Source organism: Erpetoichthys calabaricus, chromosome 13 (genome assembly GCF_900747795.2).
Source record: "Erpetoichthys calabaricus chromosome 13, fErpCal1.3, whole genome shotgun sequence".
In the NCBI taxonomy this organism is placed as follows: domain Eukaryota; kingdom Metazoa; phylum Chordata; class Cladistia; order Polypteriformes; family Polypteridae; genus Erpetoichthys; species Erpetoichthys calabaricus.
This window is the reverse complement of record NC_041406.2, coordinates 3,814,465-3,833,706: the sequence shown is the minus strand read 5'-3', so window position 1 is coordinate 3,833,706 and position 19,242 is coordinate 3,814,465. Positions and strand designations below refer to the sequence as shown.

Below are 19,242 nucleotides of genomic sequence, written 5' to 3'. Positions count from 1 at the left end.
GTGATCTGAGTTATGGGTCCTGGAGACCCCTTTTTTGTACCTTTATTTGTTTTGACCTCTTTATCGTTATCATAGCAATGGCATTTTGTATTCCAGTTTTTTGGATGGTGGTAATGGCCGCCATGTTTATGGTCACTGTACTGATTACCAGTCACCTGACACCGAGGTCATGTGACATTCGGAGTCATCACTTCCAGTATATTTAAGATGGCAGCTCTCAGCTTCTGAAATTCAGGTCTTAGATTCAAAACAAAGTCTTTTTGATAGCGTTGTAACAATCAGCCTCTAAAAGAAGCAATGGCTACACTTCACCGACCATTAGTGAGATGGATGATGTTCAGACGATTCGCTAACCATTGAACTGTATAGGCCCACGACCCCTTTCTTGCTCCCACCAATCCCAAAACTCAGATGGCAAGAGCAGTCAGTTAGAACAAAAAGTGTGTGCATACCATCCACCATATTGACTGGCGCCACAACACTTAGGTACTTTTATAATAAGGTGACCTTGATCCCTTGACCCAATGGACGCCCACTACTCCCAATTCAAAACTGTGCGGACTACCTCAAACACAGACACTGACACAAATATTCAAACAAGAAGGTACAAAAGAGTAACTAAATGCAGCCTGATGGTCTAAGAATGAAGGTCCACTTCTTCTGTCTGAGGTGAGGTTGACTTGACACAAGAGGATGGACAGCAGATTCATAAGGCCGGCTCTGTGGTATCCCAAAAAAAGGAAACCAGTTCAACACACCGAGTGGGGTCACCCCATGAACAACTGAGCCCCCCATCACTTCTCCATGGCTATTCATCCATTCATTAACCTTCAAGTTGGCCACATCAGAATAGCAGACATCCCTGGGTGAAGTTCACCTTTGCTTTCCTTATTAGTCTCTGTGGTTTCTGCCTCTTCCCAATTCTCCTTCTCCTCTGTTTTAAAAAAAATCAATAAAAACCAAGATCACGTCCTTTATTGTCCTGGCAACCGGATGCCAACCTTTAGGCAAGTCCTATCTAGTGGGGGTCCTCCAAGCTTAGCAGACATTTTAAGTTCTTGTGTAATGAAAATTCAGAACTTACATTCAATTCATGTAGCGTAAGTGGTAGATAGGGGAAAACACCCCCATGAAAATGAAATATATTTCAATAAACCCTCCAAAAACTGTGGGAATAGCTTGCATTATAATGTAAAATATACACTCGCTGGCCACTTTATTAGGTACACCTGTGTCACTGCTTGTTAACACAAATATCTGAATCAGCCAATCATATGGCAGCAACTCAATGCACTTCGGCCTGTAGACGTTGACAAAGACGACCTGCGGAAGTTCAAACAGATCATCAAAATGGGGAAGAAAGGCGACTGACGTGACTCTAAACATGGCATGGTTGCTGGCCTGAGTATTTCACAAACTGCTGATCTACTGGGATTTTCACGCACAACCATCTCTAGAGTTTACAGAGAATGGTCTGAAAAAGGGAAAATATCAGTGAGCGGCAGTTGTGTGGGTGAAAATTCCTTGTTGATGCCAGAGGAGAATTGTCAACGTGTCTTCTTCTTCTTTTAGAGCTGAAGCCCTAAAGCAGGGGTGTTGAACTCCAGGCCTGGAGGGCCACAGTGGCTGCAGGTTTTCATTCTAACCCGTTTCCTAATCAGTGACCAGATTTCACTGCTAATTCACTCCCTTTCCCTTCATTTTAATAGGCCTGTTTTTAAGGATCTAGTCCTCTGAATTGATTCTTTTCATCATGAAATGGTAGCCAAACAGAAATGAAACATGAAATGAGCTGACAGATGACCAGCTAAAGTGGGGCTTCAAACTCCAACCAGTTTCTTAATGAGAAGCCGATTCTTGCTGTTAATTAAACTCGTTATTTAATTCCAACACCTTGTTGCTACTCTCATTCTGCTAGAACAGAAATTTCCAAAACTGTTGATTTTCTGTGGATCAACCTTAGGGCTCATTTATACTTCACGCTCAGAACGCGTACGTGCTCGCATCATGGCCGCCACGCGTTCTGAGCGTTCATTTGATGCGTCCTCTGAGCAGGTCCTCAGAAATTAATGCGACGCGCGTGCGAGTTGCAGTACCAGCAAAAAGTCAGGGGGCGCAATGTGCTAAAAGTTTGAATGTGACGTCAGAGTCTCTGTTTACTATCTACCGTATTTTTTGCTCTATAAGACGCACCTGACCATTAGACGCACCTAGGTTTAGAGGAGGAAAACAAGAAAAAAAATATTCTGAACCAAATGGTGTACTAATATGTTTAATAAAATATAGCAGACTAATATTTCAACCATGTAAATTCAACAGCGGTATTAAGAAACATCATCACTGTCATTAACAAATAAGGAGAGACTTTAAGGTTCAAGCACTCTTCTAGTTTTATGGAAACCCCAAGAACTCCTCATCGCTAGTGTCAGAATTTATGAAGCTCAGTTGCTCACAATCACTTTGCAGGAGCACATACCTATCATCACACACGTTTGGACCAATGCTCCCTGAAGTTATATCGCCAGTCTAGTCCCATCTATATTTGTAATGCCACAAAGCCCTTCATCTCGTGTTTTGTTGTGGGTTTCCAGTTTGAAAAAAACGAGAATGCGGTGCAAGCACAGCCGTTGATTCAAAAAATTGCTCTGCATACCTGTTTGTCTCTACTGACAGTAGCTGAAAGGCAGCTTCAGGAAAGAACAGCCTGACGTAGTCCAGCGGCTGGTAATCTGTCGAGTCCAACAGCAAGCCATACTGTCTTGTGAAGTCCGGAAGCCAGTTTGGCTCCCATGGATCAATGTCTAGGTATTCCTCCCACATGAACCTTGCCATAGGTGCATCAGCTGCATGATTGGTGTCCCGATCAGCTGATGCCAGTTCCTCAGTCTCTTGTTCGATCTCCTGATCACTCTCAACAAAATCAGATTCTGAAAATTAGAGTCCGACTCAGTGATAATGCGCAAAACATTTGTTTTCTGCACTCGCTTCGCTCCCTCGTGAGATGTCGATGCCATCTTGCCTTTCTTTACATTTGTTTACATTTCGCAACCCACGCACAAGCAAGGATTAGATGCCAAGTCAATGAGTCTAACATTCCTCCAAGCACAGAGGGAATGCCTGTGACGTGACAGTGACTTTTGTCACCCTCTACCCCTGGATGTCGAGTTTTGTCAGGTAATACACATCATGGTCTGTGACGCAATATTCGCTCCATAAGACGCACAGACATTTCCAACCTTCTTTTGGGGAAAAAAAAGTGCGTCTTATGGTGCGAAAAATACGGTACATGTGACAGAAAGTCGCTTTGCGGATCCTACGAGATCGGTGTGCACGCTTCGATATTTGATAAATGGTTCGATGTGGTGCAGCAAAATGCTGACATTCAGATGTATTCATGGTGCTTTTATATTCAAGCGTCGCATATGACACGATACGTTTTAAAATTCTCACAAACTGTGCCTTCTTTTTTTCTAGGGCTTCCTCTACTCCTGACAGCAGCGAATCGCCAGCAATAGACCGTCACTCCGCGCACATTAAATGTATGATATTCCAACTCTCTGCACATTTAGAATCCTTAGATTTATACTTGATATCACTTTCATGATGAAAAGCATTAAAGTATTGTGAGACTTTCCCGGACACCACCAGTCGGAGACCACATTTTTATAAAACACTCACGTTTATTTTCCATTAATAAATCCAGTGTCACACAGCACACAATGCACAAAGCAATAATCACCCCAAAATATCTCTCTTTCTCAGTCCTTTGCTGCCTCTACTCTCCTCTGGGGAGTTTCGTCCTACTCCCACTCCCGACTCTGGCTCACTGACTGTAAGAAGGCGGCGCCTTTTATCCCTGCCCAGATATGCTCCAGGTGGCTGATGACGTCCATCCAGCAGCACTTCCTGGTGTGGCGGAAGTGCTGCCCTTTGAACCAGAAGCACTCCGGGTGTCCCTGGCCGATCCCTCCGCCATCTTGCCGAGTGTGGCGGAAGTAAACATATCTGGGTCTCCAGAGCCTCTTTGTCCCTTTCCCGTGGTCCTCTTTTTATCCAGGGCGGCTGCCCCCTTGTGCCCTGGAAGCTGTTAGTGTCCCTTTCTGGTCTCTCTAGGCATCCCGGCCAGGTAATGAATCCAGTCATCTGTGACAGTATGTATATTACATTTTACAGACAAATCGGTAATTTCGTTTAAATAATGAATAATGTTAATAGGACGGACTGGTGGCTCTGAGGCTAGGGATATGCACTGGCAATCGGAAGGTTGCCGGTTCGAATCCCATAAATGCCAAAAGTGACTCTGCTCTGTTGGGCCCTTGAGCAAGGAAGGCCCTTAACCTGCAATTACTGAGCACTTCGAGTAGTGAGAAAAGCGCTATATAAATGCAAAGAATTACTTTTATTATAATTACACACATGGGGTGACACAGTGGCAGAGCGTTAGCGCTGCTGTCTTGCAGGGAGTCACGTCGCTGATATTCCCTGTCTGGAGTTTACACGTTTTCCTCAGTGTGCTCCGGTTTCCTTCCAAAGATATGCAGATTTGGGGATTTGGTGCTGCTAAAATGACGCCAGTGTATGTGTGTGCTTGTATTCACCTTGCGATGAGCCGAGGCCTCGTCCAGGAATTATTTCTCACTTGTGCCCAATGCTTGCTGGAATGGACACATCCCTGGATTTAAAAAATAAACATCCTTTTCAGAGATATTGCGGTAAGATGTCATCGGAATTTAATGGGTGTTCTAAACAATTCACAACACAGAGAAGCCAAACTTCTTCTCACCGTGATAATATCTTGCACTGCCACCTGGCGGATTCCCCCAGATTTACGTAAAGTACGCACGCAAGTATAAACAGTTCAACGCTTGCGTAGCAGGAGCATCCACTGCAGCATGTGTCATGTCGCGTGAAGTATAACTCCGGCCTTACTGAGACCTCCACCTATCTTTATTTCCACATATTGTGTGATGGGCACAAGTTAGTTAGTCATGTGGCGGCTCGTTTTGTGTCTCATTATTGTTTGGCTGCTAATTAAGGAAAAAGAAACAACTAAGGGGCCTGAGGCAAGTTAATTAAAACTAAAGAAAAAAGTTAATTAGCAGCAACAACTGGTCACTAATGAAGAAGACGGTTAGAATGAAAACCTGCAGCCACTGCGGCCCTCCAAGCCTGGAGTTCGACACCCCTGCGCTAAAGTGAAGTCCACTGGGCTTACTCTCGTCTCGGCAGATTTCAGCACTCACTCTTCTTTATTCTTAATGTCGTCTTTTCTGAGCCCCTCCTGTTCTCTATCAATAATCTTCTTTACTTGCACTACACTTGTCATTTTATTCTGTTCCTAAATTTTAATCGAATTCAATTCGGAAATTTAACACGGGTTTGTAAGTTTGCTGAAGCACTGTTAGAAAAATGGATGCTTTTGTTAAATTAGGAGATAAACATAAAAAACGGAGCGGAGAGCATCTTGTGCCTTTAGATAAACACGCGGCAGGTTTGGCTTTCAGAGCACCTTTAACTTGAGGAAGCAGATTTTTCTTGGACGCGGCTGTTGATGCGCACTGCTGATTTATTCAAAAGCTGAAGCTATAGGGAACAATAAATAAATATAAATGCACCATCACTTAAACTTGAACATCAGACTCCTTGGTGACGGAACCTGACTTATGGATGTGTTTTTAAGATGTTTATCGAGTGATGGGACGCCAACGTGATGTCTGACCGCGCAGCTGGGCCTGTAACCCTGAACTTGCCGTTAACACGTAAGAGCAGCCTACTCCTCTCTAGGATGATAGACGAAATGAAGCTGCTGTGCTGTAGAGCAGAACATTAAGGCAAAAACGTAACAAAATGAGAACAGGACATTCAGTCTGTCACACACGTGCAAGGGCTTAACTTAAAGGGGAAACACAGGGGCGGGGGGCCGATGAAGCGCACTAATGGCTTCTCTCCCTCCTCTGCAGATCATCTGATGGGCAAACCACCTGAAGCCCACTTCCGCCTCCAGACCACGCCCTCCTTCTGACCTCATTTCTGCCTGTTCCCTGTTGGACCCTCCTCTTCCTCACCATCAACTACAAAGACAACCACCTGCCTTTCCCTAACAGTCATGCGTCGACTCCGTCTCTATAGACCACTGTCGGGCAACTGGTGCGCCGTGGAATTTTCTAGGGGCGCTGCGAAAACTTTTGTAAAATATTTAAAATTGCTAGTGTTTTTGAACTTTTGGTTGATTAAAAAGATAATGTTTAAAAAAAATATTTTATGTTGGAAAAACAGATAACGGTTAATCAGATTGCTGAATAAACGAATGTATTTATTTTGAATGCAAGTTAAAATTTTCGCTGTTCACCATTCATCATAATATCATAATATCAACACCAGCGGTGTCAAAAACACATCTCGTGAGACTTAAAAAGTGTCGTTGTTAGAAGATCTCGCTCACTGTACGGATAGAAGAAGGCGGAGCAAATATAGAACGAGAAAATACAAACGCTACTGTTTTTATTGCCGATTGTCCATAGATTGTGTCGTCACGACTTTATTTATGGGCAGTCCCTCAGGTGCGCCACGAAAGAAAATTTTTGGACTTAGTGCGCCGCAACTCGAAAAATGTTGCCTTTTACTGCTGTAGACCACTCAGTGGCAAGGCTACTACTCTTCAGAAACACGGGCTGGAGCCCCAAAGCTTTATCTCATATATTTGTGTTTCTTTCACAATTCCACTGTTCAATCTTCTTTAATGGGCTGTGTGGCTCCTCGTCGAGCCATTGCATTCTGGGAAGAGGTCTCTGCATATGAAGTTGGTTCTTTGTGCTGAAATCTTGAATGTATGGTGGGCTACCTGGAAGGACACTAAAACCTGAGTGTAGCCCGAGTTACTGTGTGCAGCGAGGGTCCCTTGAAAATCAGGGATTTCACAAATCTGTTACCTTCTGTCCATGGCTATTTAGGAAGCCTGTTGCAGATCGAACTAAATGAAGGTTCTTTCTGGAACCTTCACGTGGAGGGGTCTTTTGGGAACCAAAAATGATTCCTCCATGGCATTGCTCTGAAGAACTGCTCTGGAGGCACTTGTGGACGCTGAAAGTCGAAGAACAACAGAAGGCGGACACCAATGAAAAGGAAAAAGCAATTTCTTTATTCTTGGTGGCAGAGAGGCTGCAGCCCCTGTCATGTTCCAGTGTGCTACAGACCTCTGGCTGACAGCGAGTTTGCCTCTTTTGTATACCCAGCTTGTAAAAGAGGTTATATGGCCGTTCATTTTGAGGTCCTACATAGATCGTTCTAGCTTGCGGTCACACCCTGGATTGGAACATGCAGGAGCGCCCAGTGTTTCTAACTGTTAACAGAGTTATTAGCACATTCACAGTCTTAAGCAATAGCCCTTGTCAGCATCAATACACACAAGAGCAACTGCAGCGATCTCCTAGCTAACTGTCACAGGGTGTGTGCAACCTACGCAGATTTAGACAATACTCACGTCCTCATTCTTTCTGCACCATCAGGGTTACAACACTTCAACGGCTATGTGGCAGATACAATTTAAGAATCTTTTCTCAGCTTATAAAAGGATTAATGTTATACTGTCGGTTAATGCACAGCACATTCTTATTATACAGTAGCTTACATTTCACACATAATGATCATCACACATAATAATTGATTATACAATATCTTATAAGTTAGTTTAGTACATTTGCTTTTAAATCCCGGCTGAAGACTCACTACTTCAGTTTAGCACACCCTGACTAGAGCTGCTGATTAACTGTACAGACTGCATCTCTGTTGTTAGTCATTAGCACTAAAACAGAAGTAACGTGATAGTTAGAATTGGATACCAACCCTCACCTATTCTGTTTCTCTTCTCAGTACTCAAATGTGGCACTTGATGCCACGGCCCACCTGTCAAGCTGTTTTGCCTGCCTAAGGTAAAGTCACCTCTGATGGAGGATCACAGGAATCGTGGGAAAGAGGGGTCCTTTCATTGGATTGGCTGGCCCAGCTCTGTTTCAGCAGTGGAATGGCCAATTAGGGGAGGCAGCTTTATGGTGGAGGTCTCCAGGACTCTAAACAAATCCAAATCGTATTATGGGATATCATCTACTGTTAAATTCTGCTCCGTACTTCTTAAATTTTTATTTTTATACTGTATTGAAGATTTGCTCTGTTCTGTGTATTGTATTGTATTGACCCCCCTTTTCTTTTTGGCACCCACTGCACACCCAACCTACCTGGAAAGGGGTCTCTCTTTGAACTGCCTTTCCAGAGGTTTCTTCCATTTTTTCCCTACAAGGTTTTTTTTTTTGAGAGTTTTTTATTGTCTTCTTAAGAGAGTCAAGGCTGGGGGGCTGTTAAAGCCCATTTCGGAACTTCTTGTGTGATTTTGGGCTATACAAAAATAAATTGTATTGTATTGTATTTGTCTTACAAGAATACACTCTTACAGCTTAGCGTCTGTATTGGGTTACATTTTGTTCAACTGGCTTAATTCAAATTATTCTTTTTCACACCTTAATTTTAAAGAGTGCAATAATAATAATCCATCCCTCCATTTTCCAACCCACTGAATCCGAACACAGGGTCACGGGGGTCTGCGGGAGCCAATCCCAGCCAACACAGGGCAAAAGGCAGGAACCAATCCCGGGCAGGGTGCCAACCCACCGCAGAATAATAATACCATTTATTATTATAGCGCCTTTCCCTTGCTCAAGGTGCTTCACAGAGTCACAGAAAGAAATGCCGGGTTTATGTAACATTGGGTACAAATACTTTCTGCACAGAACACTAGAACAGATAAATACAAAGCGTGAAATAGAATAAAGAGAAAATAAATAAACCAGAATAAAATACTAACTTCAATACTAGAAGAAAAGCCTGAAACAAATCACATCATTTGTGATAAACACACACACACACAAATTCACCTGAGGGGAAGACTGAAAGAGGAGGCAGAATGTCAGGTTGAGTTCGACGCCTCCCTGAACAGACGAGTTTTCTGTTTTTTTTTAACAGAATGAATGGAGTTGGCTGATCTTATTAATTTAGGGAGGTCACTCCAAAGTCAGGGCGCTATACAGCTGACGGCCCTGCTGTCACCCAGGTTAGTGTGGGTCACAGAATCAGAGGACCTTAGCGGGCAAACCTGAGTGGAGCGATGGAGAAGCTCACTGACATAATCCACTGTGTCCATCCATCCATTATCCAACCCGCTATGTCCTATCTACAGGGTCACGGGGGTCTGCTGGAGCCAATCCCAGCCAACACAGGGCACAAGGCAGGAAACAAACCCCGGGCAGGGTGCCAGCCCACCACCGTCTGTCTATCTTGTTCATTGTTTATGTTAATATTATGGTTATTTAGTTTCTTTATATTGAAGGGTCTTTTATTTTGTGTCAAGTGTTTTGTGGGTGGTACCCCCCAAGAGGCGGGGCCACCACTCTCAAGGGACTGCCCCCATTCCTATAAAGGCGGGGCTGGTGGTTCATTCTGTATTCACTCGTGGTGGTGCCGAGTTCTTTCTCGTGATTATCGCTACTCTGCTTATTGTGATTTACTGGATTTATTTGAACCTGTGCTGTTCTTTCACTTTTCTTGCTTTTAATTTCATTACTTGGGACTTTCTAGGATTGTCTTTTGAAGTCATTGCCTTTTTAGCCTTTTGAGCTCCTCACAGCTTATTTTTGCGACAGAGCATTCTCCTTTTGTTTATAAAGATTCTGCACGGCCCTCCTCATCACTAGCCAGGGTTTGACTGCAACTTCTCCCTCTATCAGGCATTATGAATATTTTTGTTTTCTTGCGATTTTCAAGTTCATAACATGGTTATTACATTAAAATAAATTCTGCAAAATGAGGACACAGCTGGTAATTTGTTAAGGGTAGATTTCACACAAACGTTACAAAGGTTTTCTTTATGCAAAGAAGCACAGACCCATGGAATGAGTGACAAAGTAGTGTGGTAGAGAGCTGGACATCTGGGACCTTCAAATGTCAACTTGTTGTTATTTTGGACAATTCAGTTGAATGGGAAGGATGAGCTTTTCTGGGCTGATTGGCCTGTTCACATCATATTTTACAAAGGACTTTGATTTTTGCTTTGTGTCCTCCCTCACCATAATCTATCATCTATATGGGAGGAACAAAAGCTTTAGATTCATCAAAATTTTTGATCTCCATTTTCGACAGATCTTGACGGTCCCCTGATACCTAAAACATTGATATCTTGATGATGGGTGAGTGTCTGTCTGTGTGTCGTTGTTTCTTGAGGGCAGTCCAGAGTTAAAAGGGCGGGACAGAAAAATCCCAAACTCGAAACTTCAGCCTGTTATGAGATGACGATGTGCTGATTAGTTTTTGAGCCAAATCGTGTAAGGGAAAGAGGCCCTTGAGAGGAACCCTCATATACTGAAATTCTTCTGTAAATGGATTCTTCTCGTCAATTGCTATCGTAATGACCTGTTTTATTATCAGAAAGGTCAGCATCAGATTACTGAAATGTTAGAGAAGAGTTTGGCTAACTTAGTTCCTGTGGGCGCAAAGCCTACTGATGCTGACGTCGGAATTTTGGTGCATTATGGAGTGTATGCCAGTTTATTATCCTGACTGCATGCAGTAGTTGGGTTGGGTTGGGCCTCGATTTTCATATTGTCCCCTTCAGCAGATGTTTTGTCATCCATTAATTACTCTTATCTGACTTTATTTTGTAGTTATGCAGTTGTTGGCTACTTCTTACATTAAGCATTTGTCATTACAATGATGTCGGCATGGCGAGACATTCAGGTGCGTTCAGCAACTAAGTTAACTGAGAGGAAAGTTGACACATTTCACATTTTATTTACTTCATCCAACAGTCTGTCAATACATTTTTGTTTATTAAATAGTTTTGTAACAACGAGTCATATTCAAAAGTAATAATGATAACAGAATGCAGTGATGTGTTAGCAGATGACATTAAAACTGCTAAATAGCAGCGCTTTACAATGGAGTTCAAAATGGAGCACAAAGAGGCTTGTGGTGGCTCAATGGCCTTCATACACAGCAGACTGAGATTCAAGTGATGTGACAATGACACCGAGTAATGTGCGTTAGCGGTGGAGGGTCTTAAATAACATTTTTGAAGGCAAACCCATCATAGTCAATAATTAGTAATTGGAAAATATCTATGAATACAAAATGAGCAATACTAGCATACAATCAGCATCAATATTACCACAGGAAAGGTGACAAGCAACTGAAGTAAGTTTTAGAAATGATAAACCAGGGGCAAAAAAAGAAAATTTAGAAATATTCAAGATGCTCCAAGTAATAACATGGCCTATGAATGAGAAATGCAAGCCCCCTGCGTCATCATCTGCCTTTACGTGGTTTGGACCAGCTGGGCTCATGGAAATCACCAGACACACCAAACATGCCTTTTACCTCCATGTGAACCATGAAATTTAAATTTGAACCTTAGAATTTAGGAAACACCATGAACAAGTGAGTGGCTTAAAGGAGTGAAAGGAGAGACAATCATGTACTTCATATCTAATCAGCGTGAACGTGAAGTGAACACAAGACGAACCACAAGCTAACTTTCAAAGAAATCTCAAATCAGACTCACCACCCAGCTTCAGACAAGAGCATGAGATGTGGAAAGTCTCCATTCAACAGAAAAGTTATACATGGTCTGAATGTTCTGATCCAAAGTCAGAGATAGATAGATAGATAGATAGATAGATAGATAGATAGATAGATAGATAGATAGATAGATAGATAGATAGATAGATAGATAGATAGATAGATAGATAGATAGATAGATAGATAGATAGATAGATAGATAGATAGATAGAACGTAGCTAATGATAAGAGAGTGGTTCCAGTAAGGGTCTGTCCAGACACATCGCTGTTACTGTAAAGGACCCCCAGTCGTGTTTCTCGACTCACTTCTACTGAATAATTTGTCAGCTGAAAGTCCTCGGTGTTGGTGTGTCAGAGGGAGGATGTGCAGTGTTGCTCATAATGGCACTCACTTTTGATTTCATTCTCTCCTTTGCAACCTCCAAGGGGTCCGGATTGTGTCCCATAAGTTAGCCTGCCCTTTGAATTAGTTTGTTGATTTGGTGGGTCTCTCTTGATGTGATGTCACCGGCCCAGGACACCACACTGGCCATCACGGAGTTGTAGAAGATGTAAAGGTCATCACTACTTACACTAAAGCAGCTCAGTCTCCTAAGATAAGAAGGGTCTGTTCTGCATTTTATGCTATTGTTGAGCTGCGACTTCACAATCAACATTTGTGAACAGAATAAATCAGTGAATGCAAATCATGTTAAAATTAGCCTCATACTGTACCTGGGTGCCTCTCATTCCTTGCTCTCCTTTTGGACCTTGCAAGCCAACATCTCCACTATTACCCTGAATACAAAAAAAGAAGACAATTTAGTAAGCTAATTAAAAGCAAAACTTCCTGTCCATTTCTATTTAGAATTCTGATGATGGTTTTTATTATTTAAAAATCTAACGGGGCGCGTGCCAATCAAGCTCTTTGAATATGAAGAACAAGCAAGTAAGAATTTCGCTGTACTCTGCACCTGTGACACCGCCACTAATACTCCTGCCAGACTTGCTTTATGCACTGTGTGGTCAAAAGTATGTGGACACCCTGCCAATCATCGCCAGCGTCTGCCCTATAAATCTGGAGGGTCTCCAACAGTTCCTGGCAGTTCATTTTGAATGTCCTTGGGGGTGCTGAGTTTATTGTGTTTCTTGGACCTATCAGATTTTTGAACCTTATTGCTCCGTGTTTGACTGCATTTCAATATTTGGGGCTTCGCTTGCATTGAATTATTTTAGTAGTTTTGGGAAATTTCCTTGATTCCTGAGCCCCATGGAGCTTAACTGTTATTGAAGAGCATTTAGTGGAAATATATATATATATATATTTTTTTTAGAAAGATTATTACTAGCTGGGGTTTCATGGTGGTATTCTCCTGTAGTGGACTTTTTTGATCTTATTCAGATTTATGTGCTTTGGGACTCCTAGTTCACAAGATGTTTCTTGATATTGATGAATTTCACTATTGTAGAATGCCCAGATGGCACTGTCTGCATTTGAAGGTCTACATTGTTGAATAGGAGGGTCGACTGGAGTGTTTGCTTTCCTCTCCTCCCTGGTCATCTGAGAGTAGCACATGTTGTCAAATCGGACATTGACTACTGTATGATGATTAGAGACTTTCTCTTGTTTCTATTGACGCTTACGTATTTGCACTTTTAACATGAAAGCATGTCATAGAAATCAACAATGAGTTCTACGATTTTTGCTGTATTATGTAAATGATTCATCTTCTACAATCCAACTGTCCCTGCATATTCGCTGATCTTGCTGTTTATGTCAAACAGAATTTCAAGGCAAGTCCTCTTCAATTGAACAATGAACCCCATCTTAGTGAGGACGTCTGACTTTGTCTGGAAAGCGTTGATGAAAGAGGCCTTATTTTAGGCCAGCAGACAGCAATTTCAACACACATTTTTTTAGTAATAAAGTATCTATCTATCTATCTATCTATCTAATCCTGCCAACTACGCTATCTATCTATCTATCTATCTATCTATCTAATCCTGCCAACTACGCTATCTATCTATCTAATCCTGCCAATTACGCTATCTATCTATCTATCTATCTAATATTAAAAATGCAAGTTTACAGGGAGATATTATAGTCATGGGGGACTTTAACTAACCAAATATTAACTGGGATAACCTTGCAAATAGTGGAGCACAAGAGCAGGAGTTTTTAGAAGTAATCAGTATGATAAAGCACCAACACGGGGTGAAGCTTATCTGGATTTAGTATTTTGTAATAATCAGAATAGAATTGAGGGTGTTGAGGTGATTGGACCACTAGGGTCACATGACCACAAAATAATACAATTCTCATTGTTTTTGCAAGAGTGCGGATTCCAAGACTTTTGAGCAGATGCGGCAAAGTTTAAGGAGGATAGACTGGGATAAACTTATAAGTGTGGAGACGCTCTAGGAACAGTGGAACTGGTTTAAAAGTGTTGTACATCTAATGCAGGGCAGGTATACACCTAAATTGGGAAGTAGTAGGAAATAAAAAAAAAACAAAACTCCACAGTGGGCTGATAAACGGTTAAAGAAGAAGCTGCAAAGGAAAAAACAGACTGATAAGGCATATAAGACTGATAACTCTAATATGAATCGTAGGGCGTAGGAGAACATGGGGGCAACCATTAAGAAGGATATCAGGGAGACAGTTGGAGAGGAATATAGTAGATAAGGTGAAAGATGACCCAAAGAGGCTCTTTCAGTACTGTATGTTAGTAGTAAAAGAGTCTGTTATGTTTCAGCCAGCATGTCTCCCCTGGCTGTGGTTCAAAGTTATATTTCTGGTTTGTTTAGTCTAATTTAGTCTAATTGGGGTGGAGTGGTGGCTCTGAGGCTAGAGATCTGCACTGGTAATCAGAAGGTTGCTGGTTCAAATCCCATAAATGCCAAAAGTGACTCTACTTCGTTGGGTCATCGAGCAAGGTCCTTAACCTGCAACTGCTCCATCCTGGGTATGACCTTAATCTGCATCTGGCCCTCCAACCTGCAGGGAGAACTTGGGGGTTGGTGGCAGATTTGGCACTCCAGCCACTGCAAAAAACCTCACACGGATTCTATTCCATCTGAACTTGTGTGGTGCTGAGGTGTCACCTGTTGCATGGCTACACTCAGGTCCAGTTCTGGGATCCTGAGTTGGTTTGTCATGTGGTGGTTGCGGCAATGCGCTGTATCAGCACCTACTCCTAACCTCTCTCTCCTCAATATAAAGAATTACACAAAGGAAGCAAACATGTTAGGTTTGAATACACAATGGGGGGCTGAAAATCAAAAGAAGGATTTAGGAGTCATAGTGGACTCTAAACTCTCAACTTCCAGACAGTGTTCAGAAGCCATTAAGAAGGCTAACAGACTGTCAGGTTATATAGCGCCTTGATGTGTGGAGTGCAAGTCACAGGAGGTTCTGCTCAAGCTTTATAACACACTGGTGAGGCCTCATCTGGAGTCCTGGGTGCAGTTTTGGTCTCCAGGCTACAAAAAGAACATAGCAGCACTAGAGAAGGATTACTGAATTGTAGAGGACTCAACACTATCAACTGGCAGTGTTCAGAAGCCATTAAGAAGGCTAATGATATGAGGTTATATAGCGCCTTGACGTGTGGAGTACAAGTCACAGGAGGTTCTGCTCAGGCTTTATAACACACTGGTGAAGCCTCATCTGGAATCCTGGGTGCAGTTTTGGTCTCCATAAAGACATAGCAGCAGTAGAGAAGGTCCAGAGAAGAGCAACTAGGCTGATTCCCGGGTAATTTGGAATCCGTTATATCATCACAGACGGACATGGACAGCATACAGGCTTGCGCAGATTTGTGGCAGATGAAATTTAATGTCAGTAAATGTAAAGAATTTCACATAGGAAGGAAAAATGTTAGGTTTGAATACACAATGGGAGGTCTGAAAATCGAGAGTCCACCTTATGAGCAGGATTTAGGAGTCGTAGTGGATTCTAAGCTCTCAACTTCCAGACAGTGTTCAGAAGCCATCAAGAAGGCTAACAGACTGTCAGGTTATATAGCGCCTTGATGTGTGGAGTACAAGTCACAGGAGGTTCTGCTCAAGCTTTATAACACACTGGTGAGGCCTCATCTGGAGTCCTGGGTGCCCACCAGACATAGCAGCATTAGAGAAAGTCCACAAAAGAGTGACTCGGCTGATTCAGGGCTACAAGGGATGAGTGATGAGGAAAGATTAAGAGCTGAGCCTTTACAGTTTAAGCAAAAGAAGATTAAGAGGAGACCTGACTGAAGTGTTGAAAATTATGAAGGGAATTAGTGCAGTGGATCGAGACTGTTATTTTAAAATGAGTTCATCAAGAACTTTGAGACACAGTTGCAAACTTGTTAAGGTGAAATTTCCTACAAATGTTAGAAAGTTTTTATTTGTACAGAGAATAACAGAAACGTGGACTAAGTGATCAAGTAGTGTGGTGGACAGTAAGACTTTCGGGAATTTCAAAACTCGACTTGACGTTTTTTTAGAAGAATTAAGTGGAGAGAACCAGCAAGCTTTGTTGGGCTGAATGGCCTGTTCTCATCCTGATTGTTCTAATATTCATTTGTTATTTGCTAAATTCTTCCCTGGTTTTCTCCATAACTGCAGTAAAATGCAATCTTAATACTGCATCTTTAACATCAGCATGCAGTTACATTGTTACCTCCTTCTATTGTGATTTACTGTCACCCCACTCTTCAATTTTAGTTTTCCCACTATGGTGCATTATTTGTATCTTTAAAGGTGCATTTTGATGAATATTTGGGCGAGCATTACAAACAAGGAGGTTGGTCTCAAAATCTTATGGATCCATAGACATTACCTTAATTCCAAGCTGACCTCTGCGACCATCCGACCCCTGAAAATCAAATATAGGATTGTTACAATTGGTGGACACAACTATAAATTTGTGACATTAATAAATCAGTTGATGATAAGGTACATTCCTATTGCATGTATATGTGGATTGTAAAATCCGTCTGATTAGCCATGTTGTTCTTTATCAGATAGGCGAGGCTCAGTCTAGTGAAGCTACAAGGCCTCTCTGCAATGAGCCTAAGTGGGGAATGAACTTTCCTAGATGGACTCCAGAATAAGACTGCTGATTCTCCATACTAAGAGTGGGCAGTTGAAAATGTAATGCCAACAAATTGACAAAAGATTTATAGGGCAGACTGGGAGAGAAATGTGAAATCGGGAGATTGCAAAGAACAGTAACAGAAAACACAAAGTACTGGATTAAAAAACTGAGGTCAGAACAATGAAGTGAAAGGCAGACAACTAAAAGATCAGTTCAAAAGCAAAGAAGGAGAGTTTAACAAAGGTTTGTTATCCTCAGCTCAGATAAAAACGTTTTAAAATGGGTGACCTCTTATACCAATCACTGCAGTTACCCACAGGTTATGACCCTGGGAGACACGACCCCTAAGAATGGGAAAAGCTACCAGGTAAAGGGACCAAAACTGTGGCGCTCTCAAAAGCAGACATGACAGCTACCAGAACGAAATTCTATACCAAAAACTACAACAGAAGTGGTTTAGATATCTGGATAGGCCATCCATGAGTGTCCAATAGGCGGGCATAGTAGGCAAGGCCGGTGGGTAGAAGACTGAGGGAGAGACCCCCTCTCAAATGGCCTGGGACAGTTTGGGAATTCCTCTTGCTGAGCTGGTAAAGGTCAATATGCACAAGATGGCCTGGTGTGTCCAGCTCGGCATATGGCCATTAAGACCCTCTTCGGGATGAGTGAAAGTGAAGTAGCCATTAATCTGTAGGCTTATCGCAGACAACAGTGGGACAGGGTGGCAAATTGAAATTAGCTTGACAATCCATCTGGGGTGTGGTTCTAGAAACCTGAGGTGTGAATATTAAAAACCCTGTTCAAGAGATGGGTCATTACCTCTTACAATGGGGCACCATAATTAAGGAAGAAGAAGAAGAAGGAGAAGGAGGAGGAGGAGAAGGTGGAGGTGGAGGCGAAGAAGACATTACATTTGTATGGTGCTTTTCTCATTAGAGTAGTGGCTCTGAGGCTAGGGATCTGCACTGGCAATCAGAAGGTTGCCGGTTCGAATCCCGTAAATGCTAATAGGGACTCTGCTCTGTTGGGCTCTTAACCTGCAATTGCTGAGCGCTTTGAATAGTGAGAAAAGCGCTATATAAATGCAAAGAATTATTATTATTACTCAAAACGCTTTATATGGAGAGTGGGAAACCATGTCAACCACCACCAATGTGTAGTTAGGGACAGGGGACGATTAGGGGGACAGAATCACTAAGCTGTGGTGGACATCAGGAAACACGGTTCTCTTTACAAAGGATGCCCAGAGGTTAGCGTATCGCTATGTATGCGTGTGTTAATCTTAGGGCGTGACTGTAGACCAACCCGGTAACGAATCTGATGAGTACACTTACCCCTAGATAAAGGGTAAGTAGAGGGCTATACCACAACAATACAGGGATGAAGAAGAAGAAGATGCCTGAGTTGCCTCGAAAGCTTGCCTATTGTCATCCTTTTAACTTGGCCAATAAAAGGGGTCATTTTGCTTGACTTCTCATGACACTCTCCTGGTTATTGTTCTGCCATAAACCCCTTATGGTCGCAGGGAGGTCTCCTCTGGTTTCTATTCTGGCTACTGGAGGTCCCCATCTCCTTAGAATTCATAGAAACCTTACCTGCTGTCCCGGTGCTCCATTCGGGCCAGGCTTCCCATCGATACCAGACTCACCCTTGAAGAAATGAAAAGGAAAACTCTGAGTATCCGTCCAGTTCTGGACACCCTCGGCTGACATGTGAATTTATATTTTCCATGAAGAGGAACAAAGCCGGCATCCAAGCTGAATAACACATTCTTGCTTTTTTTTGTATTTTTTCCTCACAGTTTTTTTTTTCCAGTAGAAGAAATGTTTTTAAAGGCACAAAATAAGAACAAATTAATCGTTAATAATGGGGGAGCGCGGAGGTAACCGTCTGAGCTTGGACATTATTGGAAATACCGAAGATTAGTTGGGTTAACTTCAACGCCGTCTGCTTGACTGAGCACAATTTATTGCGTTTTGCTCTCCTCTTAATCCTGAAGGTTTTGTTTTTTCAGTCACAATTAGTTTCTCGGAGTTCCATTTCAGTTTTACAAAGTTGAAAGTGAAATCGTTTTTCATAAAATGTTATAAATTGAAAGGTGCTTCTTTTAAGCACGTATGATTTTATCACATTTCTCTATGACAGGCTCATGGGGGGGGCCAGTGCCTTCTGCATGAACGACAGGCCGTCTCTGGAGTGGGGATGCCAGTCCATCAGTGGGCTCACACCTACGGTGATGCCCTGTGCTTTGGAGAGCCCGCACTGATTGTGCCCTTCTCATCTTGTAGTTAATGACCGAACGTGTCCAGTGACAGGGATGAGTGAAATAAGGCGCAAAAACTGTTGCACTTTTATTGCTTTGAGAGCCAAAACGATAAAGTTTAACACAAGCAATGACACAATAAAAGTAAAAAAATAAAAACCGTAACACATGTAGAAACTGCACCCCAAAAAACACTACACAGTATAAGGAAAAATCAAAAATAGATGGTGTCCTCCTTCCAAGGATAAATTAGCATCTCCAAAAGAATGAAAGCAACACTCAAAAGCCCCCCAAGACT

The 19,242-nt window shown here is 42.3% G+C and overlaps 1 protein-coding gene across 1 annotated transcript in view; it reads right to left on the bottom strand.

Moving 5' to 3' along the window:
- LOC114663936 (collagen alpha-6(VI) chain-like) overlaps positions 1 to 19,242 on the bottom strand; it is a 208,342-nt gene that overhangs the window by 62,433 nt on the left and 126,667 nt on the right. The window contains exons 21-23 of the mRNA XM_051936116.1: positions 18,277 to 18,330; positions 16,424 to 16,459; positions 12,334 to 12,396 (exon numbers count right to left, since the gene is read on the bottom strand). Of these exons, the coding sequence (XP_051792076.1) occupies positions 12,334 to 12,396; positions 16,424 to 16,459; positions 18,277 to 18,330 (153 nt within the window). The remainder of the gene's footprint in view (positions 1 to 12,333; positions 12,397 to 16,423; positions 16,460 to 18,276; positions 18,331 to 19,242) is intronic.